This window comes from Dromiciops gliroides, chromosome 3, assembly GCF_019393635.1.
Source record: "Dromiciops gliroides isolate mDroGli1 chromosome 3, mDroGli1.pri, whole genome shotgun sequence".
Taxonomy (NCBI): Eukaryota; Metazoa; Chordata; class Mammalia; order Microbiotheria; family Microbiotheriidae; genus Dromiciops; species Dromiciops gliroides.
In genome coordinates, this window is record NC_057863.1 from 522,804,593 (window position 1) to 522,826,840 (window position 22,248).

Genomic DNA, 22,248 nt, shown 5'->3' on the forward strand with positions numbered 1-22,248 from the left:
GGCAAGTTACTTAACTCCATTTGCCTTAACAACAACAAAAAAAGAGATACCCTAGCCTCAGCCACTCTGGTAGAAGGGATTACAGACATAGGCCTCCACACTGGTCACTGAAATCTTACTTTTAAAGAAATTAAATAGTGGATAGAGCACCAGCCCTGGATTCAGGAGGACCTGGGTTCAAATCCGGCATCAGATGCTTGACACTTATTAGCTGTGTGACCCTGGGCAAATCACTTAACCCTAATTGCCTCGCCCCCCCCCCAAAAAAAGAAGGAGAAATTAAATATTAACTGTCACATATTCCTTATATTGACTATGGAATATGAGCTTTCTGTGTAACAGGTCTATAAAATAGATACCACATGTGTGGAGGGAAAAAATTGAAGACAAAGCTACAGGAAAAAATACTATTTAACAATATTATTTAGAGTTAAATAAATTTTATTATGAACTTTTCCAAGTGCATTTGAAAACCGTGTTGCTATTTCTTGTTCTTTATCCATTTTTCTAAACCACAAGATTTTCTAGCTTCATGAACCTTTCCTAGATAGCCATAATTTTTATTGTTATATTGATATCTCCAGTTGTCATTTTCAATTTATAAAGCAACTTTTATCACAAATTAAGAGGTCTAAACAAGAACTGTGTCTACACATTCCTGATGCAGTAGACAATTAAGGTAGTTACTTATTTAAAATACACAAAACCACAACTACTTTTACCTAAAATACCTGGATGATGGAAAGCAGTGATTTCTTTCTTTTTCTTTTTCTTTTTCTTTTTTCTTTTTTTGGCTTAAATTATTCAGACAGTGGACATTACATCTCCACCCCTTCTCTAAAGAGATCTAAGGGAACTCAAATGCAATGACCTATCTTGCAACTAAAGGACTAATGATAAAACATACTTCCCTCCTCTCAGTAGAGAGGTGGGAGATTCTGAGTGTGGAATGCTGTATACAATGCCAAATGCCATCACTAGATTGTTTGGGTTTGTTTAACTGTTTTTCTTAGTTATAAGGGAGGGTTCTCTTAGCAGGGAGCATTATTGGGAAATAACTGTGATGTAAAAAAGCATCAATAAAACATTTAAAATAAAATAAAATTAAAATACCTAAAATAGCTTACAAAAAACAGATAACTCATTGACCCTTTTCTTCCAAATGAAAGTATTTACCTTACTGAAATTCAACCTCTGGGTCATTTGCATGACCAAAATGAAACAGAAGTCAGGACTCTTGACTTTCAATTATACAGTCCTAATCATTAGACTGCCCCCTTGCCTTTCTTTGGTGATTGTTTAAGTTTCCCACTAGTAACTATTGGGAGATAGGCTTAGAAATGAGAACATTCTTGGTAAAATGTCATATTGTTTCTTCAGGTCTTTGAGAAGTTGACTAGGATATATTCATTCCAGACATTCCACCCTCCATGATTAACCTTTCTCCACAGGGCTTCTGTTTTTCATACTTAACACATCTAGTAGACCACAGAGATACCAAATTACATTGGTTTAAGTAATGCAGTTCCAGCCTGACATAAAATATTACCACTTCCCCATTTATACAGTGCATTTTCAATAATAAAGTTCATAGGGAATGTGTTGACAGAATGAGGCTCTTTCCTGGGTAGGCCCCAAAACCTATAGTCACATTTCTTCATGGGTAAAAAATTGAACCATGATATAAAATAGCACAGCCACATTCAACACCACAAGAGGGAATTGGTTGGCATAACTCGAACAATGCGTTGACTCCAGATGCTGTATTCAAACTGTAGGACTCCACTAAAGAAGTAGATATAACCTAGGGAGAAAGAATTCTATTTAGACAATGTGAAAAATGAGTCTCCCCAGATAATTATTTTAAGCCCTTTTCTGATTTTTTGATCCCACAAAATTGGTTGGTATTTTATTCCTTTGTTCTTTAAAAAACAATCAATAAGTATGTATTAAATACCCACTATATACCAGGCAATGTCCCAGTTACCTAATATTCATTAACAACCAAGAATAAATCTAGGCTTCTATAATAAGTATGTATCCTATGCTTGTTCTGATTACATTAAAAAAAATAATTTCAGGGCAGCTAGGTGGCACAGTGGATAGAGCACCGACCCTGGATTCAGGAGGACCTGAGTTCAAATCTGACCTCAGACACTTAATACTTACTAGCTGTGTGACCCTGGGAAAGTCACTTAACCCCAATTGCCTCGCAAAAAAAAATCATAACTTCCTAGAATTTGCTCCTCAAGCTTGGATTCTGTTGATGCCAATTGTTATCAGGATTTGAAGTGTTATTTCCAAAATATGAAGGAGTTAAGGTACTGGAAGAAGAAAGACAAAAAGGAGGAGGGGGAGATATGGAAAAAGAAGAGGAGGAAGAAGAGGAAAAGGGAGAGAAAATGAGAAGAAAGAAAAGGAGGAAGGGGAAAGATTATTAGAAAAATTGGAGAGCAAGAAAGAAATTACCAAATGGGAGTTTAAAATGACCAAATATATGGTTATTGTAAGCCTGTTCCTTTCTAAACCCAGCACTGCTAGTGGCTCAAAGGAAGAATATGAATGAGGTACCTGTAAACTTGCAAGGATTAGTGTATATTTTACCATAATAATCATAGTTATAAAATTCCTTATTTATAGCATTTGAAACCAATATATATTAACCATTTTCATTTAACACAATGTAGTTTTTTTTTAACTCATGCTTTCAACTTTCTACAATTTAAGTGAATTGTGACACCTCAACAGTTAACCCATAATTCCTTCCTATAACATTAATAAATACATCTTGGGCCTATATAGACAAATAAGACTAGTTCCTGAAAGGTGAATAGGGTAGAAATACCTACCATTTTTTTCATAGACAGCATCTATTCTGTTACCAATTCCTGGGAATTTTTCCTCAAGTAGCCAGGGATAGCCTTTGTTCATTGCATGGTTAGTTTCATCATAGCTATAGGAATCAGAAAAAGGAATTTTATTAGCTAGATAGTTTTAGACAGGAGGTGTTGACATTGAGTTCCCTATTTGAATACGAATAATCAGAAGTATGAATGTAGTGCCAGGAACTTAGTAGGGGCAGCTAGACAGCGCAGTGGATGAAATGCCAGACTTGGAGTCGGGAAGACTTATCTTCCTGAGTTCAAATCCAGCCTCAGACACTTAAAAGCTATGTGACCCTGAACAAGTCACTTAACCTTGTTTGCCTCAATTTCCTCATCTACAAAATGAGCTGGAGAAGTAAATGGCAAACCACTCTAGTATCTTTGCCAAGAAAATCCCAAATGGGGTCACAAAGAGCCTGACTTTAAAACAACTAAACAACAACAAAAGACATTTAGTATTTGCTCAGTGTGGATTAGCTAATTAACAGACCATGTAGTCTTGGGTTCAACATTTCAACTCTCTTGGTTTCAGTTCACTTATCTATAAAATGAGAAGGTTAGACTAGATGACCTCTATAGTCCCTTCTAGTTCTAAATCCATGAATCCCATGAGGCCTTGGTCCCTGATCTTATGATGACTTTCTGAAAACTACTTTTTACAGACTGATTCCGCACCTTTCTTGATTCTACTAAGTAGGAATTTAAATTGTAAGGATATCAATGAACAATAACCTACCAAGCAATCTATTTTCATTCATTAATTCATTCAAAAATAATTTTTAAAAACCTACTATGTGTAAAGAACTGTCCAAGGCTTGGCAAATGCCACAATACAAAGAATTGGCTTTTGTCCTCAATAAGCTTAAAATCTAGTAGGGGGAATAAGGCCTGCTCATGAATAATAGCTTAGAATTATGGAATAGAGCTGAAGTTCAAATCTTTCCTCTAACACTTACTAAGCTGGTGAGAGCATAGACAGTTCTCCAAGCCTAGTTTCCCTCATCTATAAAGTGGGAATGATAACAGCACTTATCTCACAGGGTTCGTGGAAGAGTCAAATGAGATATTGCATTTAAAGCCATTGGAAAAACTTCAAGGGCTATTTAAGTGTTCACTATCATTAAATGCAATACAAGGAAGGCAATGTGACAAGTATCCTAAAAGAAAACCAAAAGAGTCATGGGAGTTCAGAACAGGAAGTGATCTCTCCTGGCTGGGGTGATGAAGGCTTGGTGGAAGAGATAGCATCTCAGGTAGTACTAAAGAATAGGGGGTGATTTTATAGGGAAAAATTAGAGTGGCAAGGACTTTCTCATTTGAGGTTAAAAAGGGGGGGGGGGGTGCGGGGCAGCTAGATGGCGCAGTGGTTAAAGCACCGGCCCTGGATTCAGGAGTACCTGAGTTCAAATCCGGCCTCAGACACTTGACACTTACTAGCTGTGTGACCCTGGGCAAGTCACTTAACCCCAATTGCCTCACTTAAAAAAAAAAAAAAAAAAGGGGGGGGTGCCCAATGGCAGAAGAACACAAAGCCAACTTTTAGTGTTGGAAAAAAATGTAAGATTGGTGGGATATAATGTCAGGAAAGGAAAATTGGAACTAGACTATGGAGGACTTCCATATGGTTTTTAAGGATAAGACACTTGGGCTCTTTTTCCTTGCCCAACTCCTCAATGGGACTAGAACCTACTCCTGAATTGATTAACTTTCAGAAAACTATTACTTTCTATCACTATCAAATGGTGTTGCCTAAAAGGGAGGGAGATGGGTAGAGAGCAGACCAATTTTGGGGGATCCAAGAGGTACTGTGATGACTATTTGTGTCTAGGAACAAGTGGGAGGGAAGTGTGAATTAGGAAGGAATGACTAAAAAGAGGACAAAAAAGGAGGGTTTGACACTGAATGAAAGTGCTTAAAAGGGGGTCATAACTGCATTTAGCTGAGACAAATAAGTAGTAGACAATAGTTAAGGCACAGGGGTGCTGAGAAATGGATGAGTTAAATTTATTTATGCTGGAGTCCCTTTTTAGAAGACTTGTGGTATTTTAAACCAATTCAACATTTATTAAAGTTCTTCTGTGTACAAGACACTGGGGTAGGTGCTGGGGAAATGAAGACGAAATGAAAAACTCCGTACCCTTGAGGGTAACAATTTAGAATTTAGCAGCCCTACCTGATTGATTTGACCATTTAAGGTTCATTAAAAAAAATATGTGGCACTTTTTACTTTGTATTTTCTTAGTGAGAGACTAAACTGTCCTGTATATAAGAACTTTCATGTTGGCTAAGAGGATACACAGTGGAAAAGAAGATTGTGTAGGTATGGTTGCCATACCTCCAGAAATGATCTCCAGTGAAGAAGAGGGTCTCTCCTGTAGCTTCAATGTGAACTGCGGCATCTATCCTCTTCACCTCTTTTGGGAACCCCAGTTCAGAGATCTTCTTGGGGTACTCTTTCAGTATGTCATAGCCGTTCAAGGCCCAAACCTTTCTGCCTAGGATAAGTGGCAGAACAGCATTTCAGGATCCCAAGGAAATCTTTTTAATTGTATGGACATGTATCTTAATGAAAGAGGAGCCATGGATGAACTGAACACATGGATTTTGTCATCTTATCTTTGAAAATATGAAATTATAAACATTATTCGAAGCAAGTTTAAATCCAATCCTCCCAATTTCCTAAACATGAGTTCAGCTAGACAAATATTTCCATGCTTTGCCAGTTGTTGCAGCCTATCTATGCAAATATATATTATATATGTACATATGTATTAAGTTTAGGGGAAAATTAATATATAAAAATTCTGCATTCATCTGAAAGCAAAATAGCACTAATGCTAAATCATAGATTGATGCTAGCTAAGTAGATCATGGTACAATGGAAAGAAGGTTATTAGCTTTGTCATATTAGGCAAAGCACTTAATTTCCCTGAACTTTAGTGTCCCTGGATGTGTGTGTATGATGAAGGGATTAAACTAATGGTCTATAAGGTCTCTCTGTTATTTCAAAATTCTGTTTTGAAGGTTTACAAAGTCTTTGCCTTCATAATTAACACTCAGTAGGATAAGTCCTATTGATTAAATTAAAATGAAAATTTTGACACCGTGGCCTACAATTAATTGCTCTTCAACAAAGTCTAAAAATGGTTGATAGCGATTTGAATCTTCCACAAGCGAGATTTGGAAAGAGCTAGCAAGGCTGTGTTGGGTGCTCTCAGTCATCAGATTATCTTTATCTATTCTTTCTGAAATTCAAAGTGTTTTCATCCCAAAGTTCTGCAGATGTTGGAGTAGAATTGTAGTGGTTTTGAATTTGTTTATGTATACCCAGAAGGAAGGAAAAGCAGGGGAAAGCTCCCTGGCAGAACACTTACCTCTAAAGATGAATATCAGGTCATGAGCAGGGTTCTCATATGCAGCATCAATAACGTTTGGAAGTTCTGGCCAAAATGATTTAGTTAAAAACAGATCTGGCTCAATCATCTGAGGATGCAGACGCCAGAAGAATCTAAAGAAGGCAAGAAAAAAGGGTTGTTGTTGCATGAAATGATCCCTCTCTCCTGTGCCCATACATACAATAAGCATTTAATAAATGCTAGCTGACTGGCCAACTGCCACCCTTGGCCATTACAGAGGATCTACAACATGTCATTGTGAATTTTCAACTTCAACATGGTTAGGTTGTAGGCATCATGGACATAGTCTTTCCATTATTGAAGAAAAAACAAACTTATTTTCCATGTGATGTGGAAATAGCGTTTTAGTATCATGATTACAAGATTATTGTGTATTTCAGAATTTATTGGATCTTAAGATTACAACAAGAGAGCTAGAAAGGATCTCAGAATCCAGTCAGTCTAGCCCTCTTATTCTGTAGTTGAGGAAATGGTGCCTATAAAGGTACTGGTCATACAGGGAGTAAGTAAATGTCAGAGTTAAGATTAGAACCTGGGCTCTCAGACTCCTAATCCAGCATTCACCCCATTGTACCCATGATATGGAATGGAATAAACATTTACATAGCATCTACTATATGTCAGGCACTGTATGTGCTCAGTGATTTTTAAATATATTATCTCATTTAATTTTTACAACAACCCTGGGAGGTATTATTCCCATTTTATAGATGAGGAAATTGAGACAAAGGATAAGTGACATGCCCAGGGTGAAATAGCTCATAAATGTCTGAAGCCGGGTTTGAATTGATGTCTTTCTGACTCCAGTCCTAGCTTTCTATTTACTACAGCATCAGCTGCTTCTAGGACCAACCGCAGAAGCTCCAAAAGGATTTCACGAAAAGTCTTTTCAGTGGTAAAAGGTGATGTTGCCTTTTCATTACCACATTTTTAAATGTTTTAATAAGTGTTTTTTCCTCCCAAGAATTATTTTCTCTTCCCTGAATTAAAAAACTTTCTATATTAGGAATACTTTTGAACACTGGACACAACACCTGGTTTTTTAATGTACCATCTATGCAGTATATTTGCCTCTTGTCATCCACACATGAAAGATTTCTAAAACTGAACTGTTTTCTCCTTTTATCTAGGAATGTTGTAAGAAAGACTATAATGATATAAACAGTGACTATGTCCAGTGCTAAAGCAATCAGTCACAAAGTGAAAAGTTTAGTCATCCAGTGTGTGTGTGTGTTTTGTCTTTATTCCAGTACTTAGCACAGTGTCTGGCACATAGTAGGTGCTTAATGATTGCACGTTGGCTTGACTTGGCAACAATAATATAAGAGCAGCCTCCTTATCAGATAATTTCACAGGTGACCATGTGGAGAAAATTTATCCATTTGTGGTCAAACTTTTTTTTTAAATAAACCTTTAAATTTCAAAAGTTTGGATGAAAATTGGTCACTAGTCCCTACCTCAAAGGCTATCTCAGGTAGAAAACTCTGCCAGAGTTTATGCATCATTGGCAAAGCCTTCAAGGTAGTTTCTAGCCCATTAGAGTACAATGAAATAAACAAGTCAAAAAAAAAAAAAGGAAATTGGACTTTTTTCACCAACTTGACAGCATTTCTTTTGTACTTTGCACAAATATATTTGTACCTGTAGACATTGTTTCAGATGTCTATATCAAATGTTTGTTCTTTGGCTGAATATTGTACTTACCTATCTTTAAAGATAATTGTTTCCCCTCGAAGGGTAGTGACAGCATCCAGTGACAAGGCAGGATCACATTTGTCTGGGGTTTTGGGATGTTTATGGTCAGGGTCTTCATCTCCAGGGCCTGAAACCATAAATGGAATCATCAGGATGTCTGCTGGTTCTCTAATGTGAAATGACTGTATATCATGTGAAAGCTACCATCCCATTGCAGTGGGCTACAGGACTGCTGCTGCTGAGTCCTCCCCCTCATCCTTCTCCCAGCATGAGGTAGTAGAAAAAGCACTGCACAGAAAACCAAAAAACCTGGATTTACATCCCACTTCCAACATCAACTACATGTAGGTCACTGGGTCACTCAACTTTTTTAAAATACCCAAGCAGTGCAGTTTTTCTATTCAGGCATTTAAGCTATTTTAGAAAAATGTGGCCATATTCTCACCAGATTTAATGGAAAAGCTAATATGGATGAATCGAAAGGTATTCAGGGTTTTAGAAAACCAAGAATGCACTTATTCTGATTAATAACATTTATCTAGATTATACCATAAAGAGTCTGGATCCCTTGTACATCATCATCAGGAAGCATGAAGCCACTTTTGCCAGTATAGGTATAGATGGGAAACATGAGTGCACCAGGATCCTTGGAGTGGTCCAGGCCCAAGGAATGGCCAAATTCATGGGCAGCAACAAGGAACAAGTTATATCCTATAAGAAAAAAAAAAGCAAGTACATTTAATAAGAACTCACTTTTTAAAAGTACAAAGCATTATTTAACAACCTTTTGAGGCAGGTGGCACAAATATTACTACACAGCTAGGTAATAAGGTGGAAAGAATAATAGACCTGGAATCAGAAGGATGAGATCAAATACCATCTCAGACATTACCAACTGTATGATCCTGAGAAAGTCACTTAACCACTGTCTGCCTCAGTTTTCTAAGCTTTAAATGAAGATGATAATAATTGCACCTGCCTCACAATATTGTGGTGAGGACAGAACAAAATAATATTTATAAAGTATTTTGCATGTCTTAAAGTGCCATATAAATGCTATCTTTTTATTATCATTATGGTCAATTAAAAGATAAGGAAACTGAAGATCAAGCAAGAAACTTGTATACAATCATAGAACTAGCAAATTCAAGAGCTCAGATTCAAACAGACATTGTGACTGCAAAATCTACTTCTATATCAAGCTACTACTTTGATATAGCCTCAAAAACAGTGACCTTGTCTTACCCGAGGGTCAGTGATATTTGCACTTTCTATCTCACAGATTGCAAACCTGAGGGTCCTATATAAATGTCAACTATTGTTGTCATTATTAAGAATAATAATCTTGGAATTATCCACAGAGCACAATGGCTTTACTATAATAGTTGACCAATATATGTTTACATAATTTAAATTTAGTTTATTTAAATTGAATTGAATTTAGGTGCCACTTTCTGGGCTCCTTTATATTTTCATCCTCTTTCTTATGTTTATTGTTGTTCAGTCATCTTTCAGTTGTGTTTGACTCTTTGTGATCCCATTTGGGTTTTAGTTTGCCATTTCTTTCTGCAGCTCATTTAACAGATGAGGAAACTGAGGCACACAGGGTTAAGCTACTTGCCCAGGATCACACAGCTAGTAAGTGTCTGAGGCAATATTTGAACTCAGGAAGATGAGTCTTCCTGACTCCAGCACCCTGCATTCTATCCATTGAGCCACCTAGCTGCCCACTGTACCACCTAGCTGCCTATATATAGTTCTCACTTTATTAATTTTCTTATAATTACCATTCAGTAACATAACATCAATTGATTTAAATAATTTCAACTTGTTTGTGTGATAAATTCGGGCTACTAAATTTGAATGTCATTTGACTGAACTAGACCAGTTCATATGAATTCAATGTAAATGGCTCAATTTTTCACCTCTCTTTTAAATAAGAGGTGTAAAAACTGGGCTTTTAAAAATGAGGGGGCATTCGCTACACTAGTTGCATAGCCTAATACAGTTTTATATACAAGGCAACCAGCATCAAAAAGATCCCCAGCTTTGTATGGCAAGTTTTCATTCTTGATCCTACAATATACATAAAGATGTAGAATAGGTGAAAAGACACCTACCAGAGAAGTAACTGTTCTGGAAAAAAGGACAGGAGGGGGCAGGTCCTATACATATTTCGAGAAATGACTCTCTTGTATAACTTTAGCAAGCCAATTAATTGCTTTATTTCCCATTATTTCTTAAAAGGACATTAATAAGAATGTTGAGTTGTTTAAGCCTAAGCAATTTTAGAAGATCTCTAGAAGTACAATCTTCAGTGAATGCAAGGGTTCTCAAAGGCTACCCAATGGAATACAAGTCCTGGCAGTGCCCACAAACCTGGTAAAGATTTCATACTCGGGTACCATTAAAGACAATATGTCTACTACCTAAGGGTCACCCCAGCCTAGTTGGAAGAGGAGAAGCATATCACCAGAGCACTGACCACCAGCTACTGATTTTTTTTTCTCTCACAACTACATAGGAGATAAGGTCATCTACTAAGTCATCAGGGTAGGGAAGAGAGCAGCTTATGCTCTGCGGGGATGAATGGAGTGACCATATCTACAATGCGAGCACACATCTTTGGAGGATTGAAGTATACAAATAGATGAGAGACAAAGACAGTGGGGGAGGGGTAGGAGGGGGGGCGAAGAGATATATAGTGTTAAGGGCTAAAATTCTAGCTAAACTGTCTAAAATACTTAATGAGTGGTCGCCAATAAATTATAAGCTTTAGCAAGAGTTAGACTTTTAAGCATTCATTAAGGAAAACAAAAATTTGGTAAAGAGAGAGAGAAAGGCCTAGATTCCTATCTATTAAAGGGAGAGCGCATTTCTAGCTCCGCTCTCCACCAGAGTCCAAAGGAAAGAGCCCAAGACAGAGCGCTAGTCTCTTCCTTCTTCCTCCCACTACCCCGCGTCACTTCCTGATGCCAAAGAAAAGACTCCCGGTCTTGCCCTCAAAGACCTTCGCTTCATGGGCGGAACTCTTCTACAGTAAGTCTCCAGCAGGTGGCGTCATTCCAATTGTTACAATAGAAAGATGTAGATATGTACATATACACACATGTATATGTGCAAATATAGGAACATGTGTGCATACCCTAATAGAAGGTTCAAGTGAAACATCATATGTTAGAAACACACTCATAGATAAAGCATGTTGATTGACTTGAACTCCTATAAGTGTATATACATATCCACACATGGGTAATGTAAAGGATGACAATTCACTTGAGACTTCTAGGATTTTTTTGTGTGTGTGAGGCAGTTGGGGTTAAGTGACTTGCCCAGGGTCACAAAGCTAGTAAGTGTCAAGGGTCTGAGGCCAGATTTGAACTCAGGTACTCCTGAATCCAAGGCCAGTGCTCTTTCCACTATACCACCTAGTTGCCCGAGACTTCTAGAATTTTTTAACAAAGTGACTGAGTCTATAGCCTAATCAAGGATTACTAGACTAAAAACACATTCTAAATTCACTGTTTAATTTGAAAGATTTGAAAGAAATTACCTTTGGCACTATTTGTCCAGATCTCATCATCATCAAAATGAGCGTCCCCTCCATAGTTGGGTCCAGGAGGAAAAGCATGAGCCAGAAGTCCAGAAGGGCCATCAAAGGGATAGAAGTCTCCATGCTCTGCAAATCCAAGCAGCACTTAGGAATCACATTTTTCAATGGTCCAAAGCCCAATGAGTATTTCTAGTGAGAGGCTCTGCTCTCTTACCTTTTGTTCCAAAGGAGATCATGATATCAGCAGTGCCGTTGTGGAGCTTGGTGAAGTTGAGAGGTGTCACATCAGACCAGACCTTCAGTGCTTTTCTTATTGCCTTGTCCACTTCTGCTTGGGTCATGTCTGGAGTGTAATTCAGGATCCTGTTCAACAGAGGAAACGAAAGTTAAATTTCTTTGGGGGTTCAAGTTATTTTAGAATGAACCTCCTTGGAAGGCTACCAGACATTTTGTTGGACAGAATTCTATTTCTTCAAAGTAATTCATGATTTCCAAGTTTTCATTCATGAATGAGGAAAGGGCCCTAGTCAATATGATTTCAAACCAGTTGATGGAAATGAAAAATTCCAACATCTGGACACCTCTAAGTAGGAAGATGTTTTCCACAATGTAGACGAAACCTCCAGATGTTTTATGAAACTTTTAATTTTGCATACAGAAATTTGGGGATTTTTGTTGATACAGAAGAGACATAAAACAGCCACAAGGTAACTAGAAAGGAAGCAATTCATTTTTGCTACCTTTTTCACTATTGTATTAAATTGGTGTGATGTCCCACTTTGTAAAGCACATGTTCCTAATTAGTCTCCCAAGTCTATAATGAACCACAGTGATTCTCCAAAAAAAAAAAAAAAATACTTTGCTCTTTCTAGGGAAAAAAAGACTTTTGACATATACTGTGACTTTACTTCAAAATGTAAGGCAATTTTATGTTATAATCTTTTTACAGAGCTGGGAAGAAATACCAGTTCACAGGATATATTTGGATTTGAATCCCACATACTAATTGGAAAATTATAATATTCTACCAGGGCTATACATGTCACTTAACCTTTCTTATAATTCAGGTTTCCTATATTGAAATTATATAGTTAAATATAAAAATACCAAATGAATGACAAAGAAGAACTATCTAACATTTTACCTGTATGTTAAATCAAACTTAGGCCACTTGATATTTCGGGGGAAAAAGTTGTATTCTCCCACATCCGGGACCCCGCATCTTGGCTTTTTCATCACATCTAGAGTGTCATCATCCAGTTTGCCTGTCACTTCCAAGCCAAAGAATGACTGCATTTCTCTAAGTTTTTCTGTTGCAGTGTTCGATGCCTTCTTCATCAGTATGCCAGCAGGATTAGAATAAAGATTGTAGTATGTCTTCAAATAGTTCTAGAAAAGAAACAATGACTGTTATAATCCCAAAGATCAGGCTAATTGTACATTTAAAAAAAAAAACTGTAATGTCCTACCTCTGCAAACTGGAGGTCCTCCTGTGTCAGATCATCATCATCATCTTCTTCTTCATAAGGTAGAGGGAAAGCTGAACAATATGTCCAGCTCAATAGAAAGAAGGCAGCTATGAAACTCGGCCGCATCTTGCCTTTTCACACTTGGAAGCTGTTGTCTTGCCAAAGGACAAGTACCTTTACTTTTATAGACCTAGATTGATGAGTCATCTGTTATAGACAAGTTTCAACCTCCTAGCCAGTGTAAGGTAAACATGCTTACTTGACTACTTTTGTTTTGCCCAAGAAATTGTGGCTTGTGGTAAAATTTGAGGGAAATATAAAATGTGGGTGTTTCTGGTTTCCGCAGGGTCTCAAAACCTAGTTTGCAAAATTGACATACTAAGCAGATTTACGAGCACTGTGGGAAATAGGACAGTAGATTTTTCTCTTCACCATGATTTGTTTTGGCCATTTACCATGTTAATTTATTCAATATTTCAAGAATTTGAGATTTGAGCTGGTTGGATGTTTTCTCCATATAGGCAGTTCCCAAAGCCCTCCAGGACTTCATAGATGGCAGCTATGAATGGCTAAAAGAAAAAAAAAATCATCATCCTAACAATCCCATGATGAGCTTTTACAAATCTTTCCAATCATTCAGCTTCCCACCTTTCACATCACCCTTTACTCCTGCCTCATCGGAGGTATCCAATCAATCGCCAATTCTTATCATTTCTATTTCCATAACATCTTTTATATACATTCCCTCTTCTCCACTCCTACAGCCGGTCCTACATCAGGTCCTCATCACTTTTCATTGAACTATAGCAATAGGCTTCTACTTGGTCTTTCTGCCTCAAGCCTCTGCCCACTTGAATCCATCATCTACAACCATCAGTGATTTTCCAAAAGCACGTGTTGGATCATATCATTTCCCTGATCCATAAATTCCAGTGTTCTCTATTTCCTCTGAATTGAAATATAAATTCTTCTGCTTGACCGTTAAATCTTTTCACATCCTAGCCTCTTTCTATCTCTCCAGTCTTATTCTTTACTCCCCTCCTACTTTGCAATGCAGTCACACTGATCTACAGCCCTGAATACATGACTTTTCCTTCCCCTCTCTCTGTACCTTTTTGTTGGCTATCCCTCAAATCTTTGATGCACTCCCTCATAACCTCTACCCATTAGAATACCTAATTCCCTCAAGAAATTACCTTCAAGAAACTTTCAATAGCCATCTTCTACGTGAAGCCTTTTCTGTGATCCCTTGAGTTTATCTGGTACTTATCATGCATATACTTATCTGTGTGCATGTCATTTCCTCCATCAGGATGTAAACTCCTTGAGGGAAGAAACTTTTGGTTTTGTCTTTATAACTTCATCCTTAGCAATGAGCCTGGGACATATTGATTGCTGAATAAGTGATTGTTGATTGATTCACAGGTTAATTTTCAAACAACAGACCAAGTCTTTCCCCTTTAGTAGCATCTATCAGAGCCTAAGCTCCCCTAAGAGCCATGGGTCACCTCTATCTCCCTGATGAAACATTACAGTTGGACTTTATGAAGAAGGACATGGAGGAAAGATGTACAACATGGGCAGACATGGATGAATTGTACTGCATTATTAGAGGACTCCACATCAGTGAGATCACAAATCCATTGGCATATAATGGCATCCAACTAGAGGAATCTAGTATGGATGGAAGAATTATAGGGCTTTTGCATCAAGATGACCTTAAGCTACATGTTCCCCAAAACAAATTCTGGAGATGGAAGTTGCTTCTATGTGAATGAAGAGGGATTGGACCTGAACAAAAGTCAAGGGATTGCATTTGCTGCAACTACTAAATTAGAATTAGAAATTGTGATCAATAAGGAGAGAAAAACCAGAACCTAGTATAAACTCTAAATTTAGGGAAAGCAGTTTCCAAATGATTCAGAAATATGTTCCCATGGGCTAAAATTTTGCAAGAGAAGTCAGCTTAAGACAAGCAGGAAGCTCTTAAGAATGAAAAGAGAAAAAGACAAAAAAATTGCTTTGTGGAGAAAAACAAGGACTTAGTTAAAGACACCAATATGGATCCATAGGAAACTCATTTTTACCAATATAGAATTATAAAAGATATGTACAGAAGAAGAAGGGAAAGACAGGTAATAGAAGTTAAAATTGTGGTATGCTCCCATAAAAATAGTATCAGGACCTCTATATCTCATAATGAATTGAGAAAAGCTAAAGACAACAAAGGCAGTTTTTGAACTCTATTGACAAAATGATGAAAATTAAAGAAAGGATAAGACATGCTCGGGATGGATGGGATAATGATAACCAACCACAGAGATAAGCCAAAACTCAGCTCTTATTTTGCTTCTAATTTTTCTATTAAGGAAAAATTATATTTGGGCTTGAAATAATAAAATAAAAATGGAAACTAGGAATTTGATACCCAAGGTAAGTAGAGACATGATAAAGGAATGTCAAACTACTCTTGATCACTTTGGCCCAGATAAACTATATATCAGGGTACTAATAATATGTGGCAGATGTCATTGAAGTGACTGTTAGCAATCTTTGAGGGAGAGGAGCAATTTTCCTAGTTTTTACCCCAAAAAAGGAGTCCAAGAACATTTAGAAAAGGAAGCATTGGTCACAAAAAGCCAACAAAGCTTCATCAAAAACAGATCAAAAAATCAAATCTTTTTTTTTTCCTTTTTTGATAGGGTTACTAGACCTGAGAGTGCTTTATGATTGATCTAACATTTAGCAGGACATTGACAATGGCTTATGCTCTTCTTGTTGACAAGATGGCATAGGTGTGTATAGCCTAGATAATAGTAGTTATGTGTATTTGGAAATAGCCAAATGACTGGTCTGAAAGAATAATCATTAATCATTGGATGTCAGCTTGGAAGGAGGTCTGTAGTGGAATGTCCAAGGGTTTATGTTTGGCCCTGAACACTTTTATCAATGGCTTAGCTAAAAGAATGGCTTATCATGACACAGTTATTGGGAGGTATATCTGACATGGTGGATGACAGAATCAGAATCCAAAAAGATCCTAACTGGAGGGGCAAGCTGGTAGAATGGACAGGGTGCAGGATTTGGAATCAGGAAGACCCGGTTTCAAATCCTACCTTAGATGCTTACTGTGTAGTCTATGACAAGTCACATAATCTCTCTGAGCCTCAGTTTCCTTGTGTATAAAATGAAGGAATATGGCCCTATCATCTTTACAGTCTAGCAGGCTGGGCTGAAATGAGTAAAATGAAATTTATTTAGGTTCAAAAAATAACATTAATAATAACAAGATAAGGGAGACAGGACTAGATAGAATTTTGTCTGGAAGATATTTGGAGACTTTAAAGTATTATAAGCTCAATGTGAATCAATGGGATAACATGATAGCCAAGAAAGTTTATACAATCTAAGTTTGCATTAAGAAAGACACAGTGTCCAGTAACAGGGAAGTGTGAACCCTGCTACACCTTGCTTTGGTCAGTAGCACCTAAAGCAATGTGTTCAGTTCCGACCACCATAGTTTAAGAGGAGAATTGATAAAAGCTGGATAGCATCTTGAGAAGGGTAAGACATCAAGGTCATGCCACATGAGAAATAGGAGAAGGAATTAGGAATGTTTAGCTTGGAGTAGAGAAACTGCAGGGGAACATTATCTTTAGTACCTGAAGGACTATCATGTAAAATATGCAATTTACTCTGCTTAGTTCCAGAGAGAAGAACTTAATGCAATAGATGGAAGTTGACAGAGATAGATTTTTGTCTGATATAAAGGAAAAACTTCCTGACAATTAGTGTTACCAAAAAAAAAAAAAAGAGTTGGGACATTAGGAGGTAATGGATTCCCCTTCACTGGCTGGAGGACTACTTGGTTAATGTGCTATTGATAGGATTCATCTTCAAAATTATCATGGGTAAGACTAGAATACTTCTGAGTCCCATTCCAATTCTGTAATTAAGCCAAAGGAAAGGAGATTTAAAGCACTCATCCAGCTGCTCCCTGGAAATTAAGATGACCCACACTGAATCATAGGATCATAGATTTAGAGCTATTGTTCGTTGTTCATCTGTCCTTCATTTTTGAGGACAACCAATGACATCACAGGGTGATGTCTTGACTTGTGCATGAGTTGGATTGAAGTGAGGCAGAGATGCACAGTGACTAGCCTCACTCTTCCAGAGACATTGAAGTCTGGTGGTAAGACCAAAGTCAAGACAACTGGTGATGGCCCAGGATGTAGTAAATAACCTTGGAGTCTTTGGTGTCTGATCAAACTTTAAGCACTCCATGGGGCCTTCTTCAGCCTCTTTCATGCCCATTGGAACAAATCGTTCTTGTTCATCCATTCCATATAGCACTTTAAGATTTATGAAGCACCTTAGATTCATTATCTCATTTGATCCTTATGATAATACTCACACTACCATAGAGAGAATAATACTGGCTCTAAAGTTAAAGGATCTGAGTTCCAGTCCTTCCTCTGATGCTTATTACCTGTGTAATCCTGGGTAGGTTATTTAGTCTACCTAGGCTTCAGGCTCTGTAAAATAAGGTGGTTGGACCAGACATCTTCTAAATTCCCTTCCAATTCTAGATCTATAATCTATGGGGGGTAGTTGTTATATCATCATCATTATTCCCATTTTACAGATGAGTAATCTGAGGCTCAGATTCTTGCCCTAGGTCATGTAGCTATTAATATTTAAGGTAGGATTTCAATGCTTTTATTGACCTCTTCCTAATGAGGTTCAGTACACTATGTTATGATGCTTTCCACAGATTCTGAGAAAGTTCTTGGGAAAGTAACAGAGTTTGAATAGGCCTCCCTATTTATTACCAGTTGCAATGAACTGGTGAAGCATTATAGAATATGATTTATAAATTAATTAAACACCCTTTCTTTGTTAATGAAAATGTAAGGGGCTTAATTTCAATAGAATAAAGAAGCACTAGAGCAAAAGCACACTTGGACTAAGAGAACCGTGTGCTTCTGTGTGTGTTTGTTTTGGAAAGGAACAGGTAATAAATTGGGATGGGGATGGGGGAAATAGGCTGGCAAAACCCAGAGAGGGAAGTTCTATGAACTTTTTTAAGCAAACGTTTATTTGTATTTTTTTACATCAATAATCTTGTACTCTTGTGAATTTGGGGAAAGCATCATGCTTTTATTCAAGTGATCCAGCTAGCATAGTCTTAGGTTATAAGAAGCTACTTTTTTCCAGCCAAATTAGATCAAACATTTCACTCATTCATCATGCAACCCTCCTTGAATGAATGAATGAAAAAATACTTTTACTACGTGCAAAGCATTATACTAAGTGTTAAAGATACAAATAGAAAAGGAAAAATAATCGCTGCTCTCAGGGTGCTCACATTCTCAGGATTATGTTTGTATGTACATATATATATATGTGTGTGTATTGTTTTATGTATACATGTGTATATATGAAATGAGATAAATAACATGTGAATACATATATAACATATACATTTTGATATATATGTACATATATAATATTTTAGCAGTGAAATGAAAAGATCCCATTGTCCTTAGAGTGCATCAGCAAAGCAGATGGTGCTACATCTTATTGTCATTTCCACTGATAAGTTAATATTTGTGTTTGATACTGAATCATTTGACAGTTAAATACTTGGTTCAAAACTAGATGAAAAATGGTCAAAATACTTGCTTCATTAGTTACTTTGTCTTATAGGGAATTATAGTATTGAAAATATTCAAGTGTACATGGGATCCCCAAAACATCTTTAAATACCCACTAAACAGCCATTTAGCAGATTTTTAAGAAGAGAAGTCTTACTATTTTGGTCAATTCATTTTCCCTCTCTGGATGTCAGTTTCCTATTTGTAAATTAAAGGGTTGGAATAGATGATCTTCAAGGCTCCTTCCAGTTCTAAGTTCTGAGAGCTTATGATCTTTGACTTTATAAATTGTGACAAATATAATATCTGATATATGAAGATGAAGAAAGGATACAATAAACAATATTCATACTTGGACTTTCATATATTTTTTAAATGATGTCATTTTAACATATGAAATATTTCAATATATTTTTAAAATCTCAAATCAATTATTTATTGAATATCTATTATATGCAAGGCATATAATATAAAAAGACAATTTCTGTCCACAAGGAGCCTACAAAACATCTAAAGTGAAAATAAACATTTTGGGGGGTATCCGAAGATAATAAGCAGGAACCAATGCCACTTTTTTCAATTTTAAAATAACGTCTATAAATCAAAAGCTAGCAGTAATATTTTTATTTTGAGTAGCCTCTCCTTAAGAAAAGGACAGAACAGGGGCAGCTAGGTGGTACAGTGGAAAGAGCACCGGCCCTGGATTCAGGAGGACCTGAGTTCAAATCTGGCCTCAGACAGTTAACACTTACTAGCTGTGTGACCCTGGGCAAGTCACTTAACCCCAATTGCCTCACCAAAAAATGAAAAAACAAAAACAAAAACAAAGAAAAGGACAGAACAAATGAATGAATAAACAAAGGAATGAAGGAATGAACTAAGGAAGCAGTGAAGGAACAAAAGAAGAAATGAAGGAAGGAAAGAAGGCATGAAGGAAAGAAAGAAATATTATTTATATGGTACTCCTAATTGATAAATATTTTGTCACTAATGACAAATATAAATTCTAGAAATTCCCAAGAAAATTAAAATAGAAATGGATCCTTTCCCTAGGCTCTAGTTCTTTGGCTTTAGACCACTGTTCACAGGCAATGATTTCAGGCAAAGAGTGGCTATGTCACCACATCATAATGTGCTGGCAATGTGCTTGTCAACACAAGTTCTTATCTCCCTCAGCCTGCTAATTGTTTTCAATGAAAGGCCTTCTGTTTGCTAACCAGTAGCTGGTCTGTGGTTTTAAAGTGTTTCCTTGTTCCCAATCAGGAGATAGCAAGGCCCAAGAAGCCACAGCTACTGTTCACAAATGGCTCCAAGAGCCCATCGGAAACACTGGAAGGTAAGACTAAGCTGACTGAAGCCATGGTAGGAGTGTGGGTATTACTTCAGCATAGGTTGTATTAATCATAACTTTCTCAGATAGCAGCAATGTGGGAATTTTCTGAAAGCATGCCATCAGGCTCCATCACCTAAAGAAGACACAAACAAGTCTGTGACTTGCCCTTCCATTGGAGCAGAGGAAAGTCCCAAGTCTATTTGAGTCAACACAACAGACATACCTTAAGTGTGTACAGTATATGAGGCAGTCTTATGTGGTGGTGTGAAAAAAAGACACTACATAAATAACAAGAAAATGGGGTTCTGCTCCTAAGTAGCTAAGCCTCAGTTTCTTCAATCTACAATTGTGCAAATGGGGTGGGGGTTGGCAGGGGTGTAGGTGATCTCTGAGACTCTTTCCAACTTCAGATATCTATAATTTTATGATACTGTGTACAAAACACACTAATATCTGATCCAAGCTCTCCCTTGAAAAGCTAATAGTCTAGTGGGTCTGACACATTACTGCTTATTTTATTTGACTTTGACTTGGTTAAACTTTCATGGGATTGTAGAAACAGAAAAGACTTTAGAGTCCCTTCTAGTCAAACACCCTCAATTGACAAATGAGGAAAGTGAAACCCAGAGAAGTTAAATGATGAGCCCTGGGACACATACATGGTCCATTCAAACCTATATCTTCTGATTCCAAAGCAGGGGCCTGCTGGAGCCAGCCCAAGCCAGTTTAGAGGAATTGATTGTTAAAATTTCAACATGAGCATTTAAGCCTCAGAAATTGGTAAACACTACAAAGCAGAGCTTAATTTACTATTTTGTTGGTTATCTAGTCTTAATAAAGTAATGGAGAAAATATTAATATTGCAGATTAAATTTAGCCATAATCTTTTTTGGGGGGCAGGGAAATGAGGATTAAGTGACTTGCCCAGGGTCACACAGCTAGTAAGTGTCAAGTGTCAAGTGTCTGAGGCCGGATTTGAACTCAGGTCTTCCTGAATCCAGGACCGGTGCTTTATCTACTGTGCCATCTAGCTGCCCCTGCAGATTAAATTTAAAGTGTATCCCTGCACATCCCTTTTTTTCACAAAGTCAGTTGTTAAACATTTACAAATACATCTTGGCTCCAAAGTCAGCCCACTATCTACTGCACTGATTTCCGTTGCCTCTCATTCTTCAGGTGTAAAATAAAAATTAATAACAACAACTGACATTTAAATAGAGCCTTAAGGTCTGCAAAGCACATCCTATTCATTATCTCACTTGAGATGTGTCTTCAGTACACTGAATAATTTAGAATACTGGATATCAAGCTCGACAATTTTTCTTTGAGACAGACAACAAAAAGCTAGTATTTTCTTCACTATCTTTGAAGGCTACATAGGGCAGTTTTCATCAATTTCCTAGACTAGAGCAAAGTTTTCATAAAACTTTCAATCAACATTGCATTCTGGTTCTGATGACTGCTGCCCGTCCTTTAAAATCAGAGAGAAATGAATTCAAATAGAAATGCTTGAATACAGGCTATGGTCTCCTGCTAGAATAAAGTCTTTCTTATATAAACCATAGATTCTAATAAATCATGACATAATCCACAGGTTTTACAAATTACATAGTAGGCCTTGTCTCAGATGCTATATCTCCATAATAGAAGGTAAAAGGCCAGGATGCCATTTGCTTTTGAAGTATGTACAACACATTTTTCAGAGACACTATATTCAAACTGGGTGGATCCACTGAAGAAATAGGTGAAATCTATACAACAAAAGGAAATCCTTTTTAACCTTCACTGAATTATAATCTCTGAAGGGTAAGAGTTATTTCCCTTTGCCAACAATCCTTCTTCATTATGATTGTGTTTGACTGGAATAAGTAGTTGTTTATTGCCCAGAACTCTACCTCTTACTCAAACACAGTAGTAGGGAAAACAGCCAAGAATAGAACATCCCATCAGTCTAGCCCATGGTTGCCTACCCTGCTTTTAAATGGGAATTATCTGAGCTATTTGGCAGGAAATAACTGGACAAGAAAAGCCAGAGGAATGGGAGGACAAAAAATGACTTTCATGTAATCCTTTCTTAATTGTCTTTACTATTTTAAAAAATCCTTCATATTTTAACACTGAGGGAGATGTCTAAATTTACAACAGTCTGGCCTCACCTTGTGACCCTTTAATTCACATAATTGGAAGTTGTTGTATTTCGAAGGACAATATTCCACATTACTAATTTGCAGTCAATC

The 22,248-nt window shown here is 37.1% G+C and overlaps 1 protein-coding gene across 1 annotated transcript; it reads right to left on the reverse strand.

Moving 5' to 3' along the window:
* Positions 1-450: 450 nt before the first annotated feature.
* MMP13 (matrix metallopeptidase 13) lies at positions 451-13,153 on the reverse strand. Its single transcript, XM_043994872.1, has 10 exons — positions 13,019-13,153; positions 12,694-12,938; positions 11,764-11,912; positions 11,550-11,675; positions 8,546-8,707; positions 8,006-8,123; positions 6,260-6,393; positions 5,221-5,380; positions 2,850-2,953; positions 451-1,804 (listed from the first exon to the last, which is right to left on the reverse strand). Exons 1-10 carry the CDS (start codon positions 13,142-13,144, stop codon positions 1,704-1,706), a joined length of 1,425 nt encoding a protein of 474 aa, XP_043850807.1. The 5' UTR covers positions 13,145-13,153; the 3' UTR covers positions 451-1,703.
* Between the last annotated feature and the right edge of the window lie 9,095 nt (positions 13,154-22,248).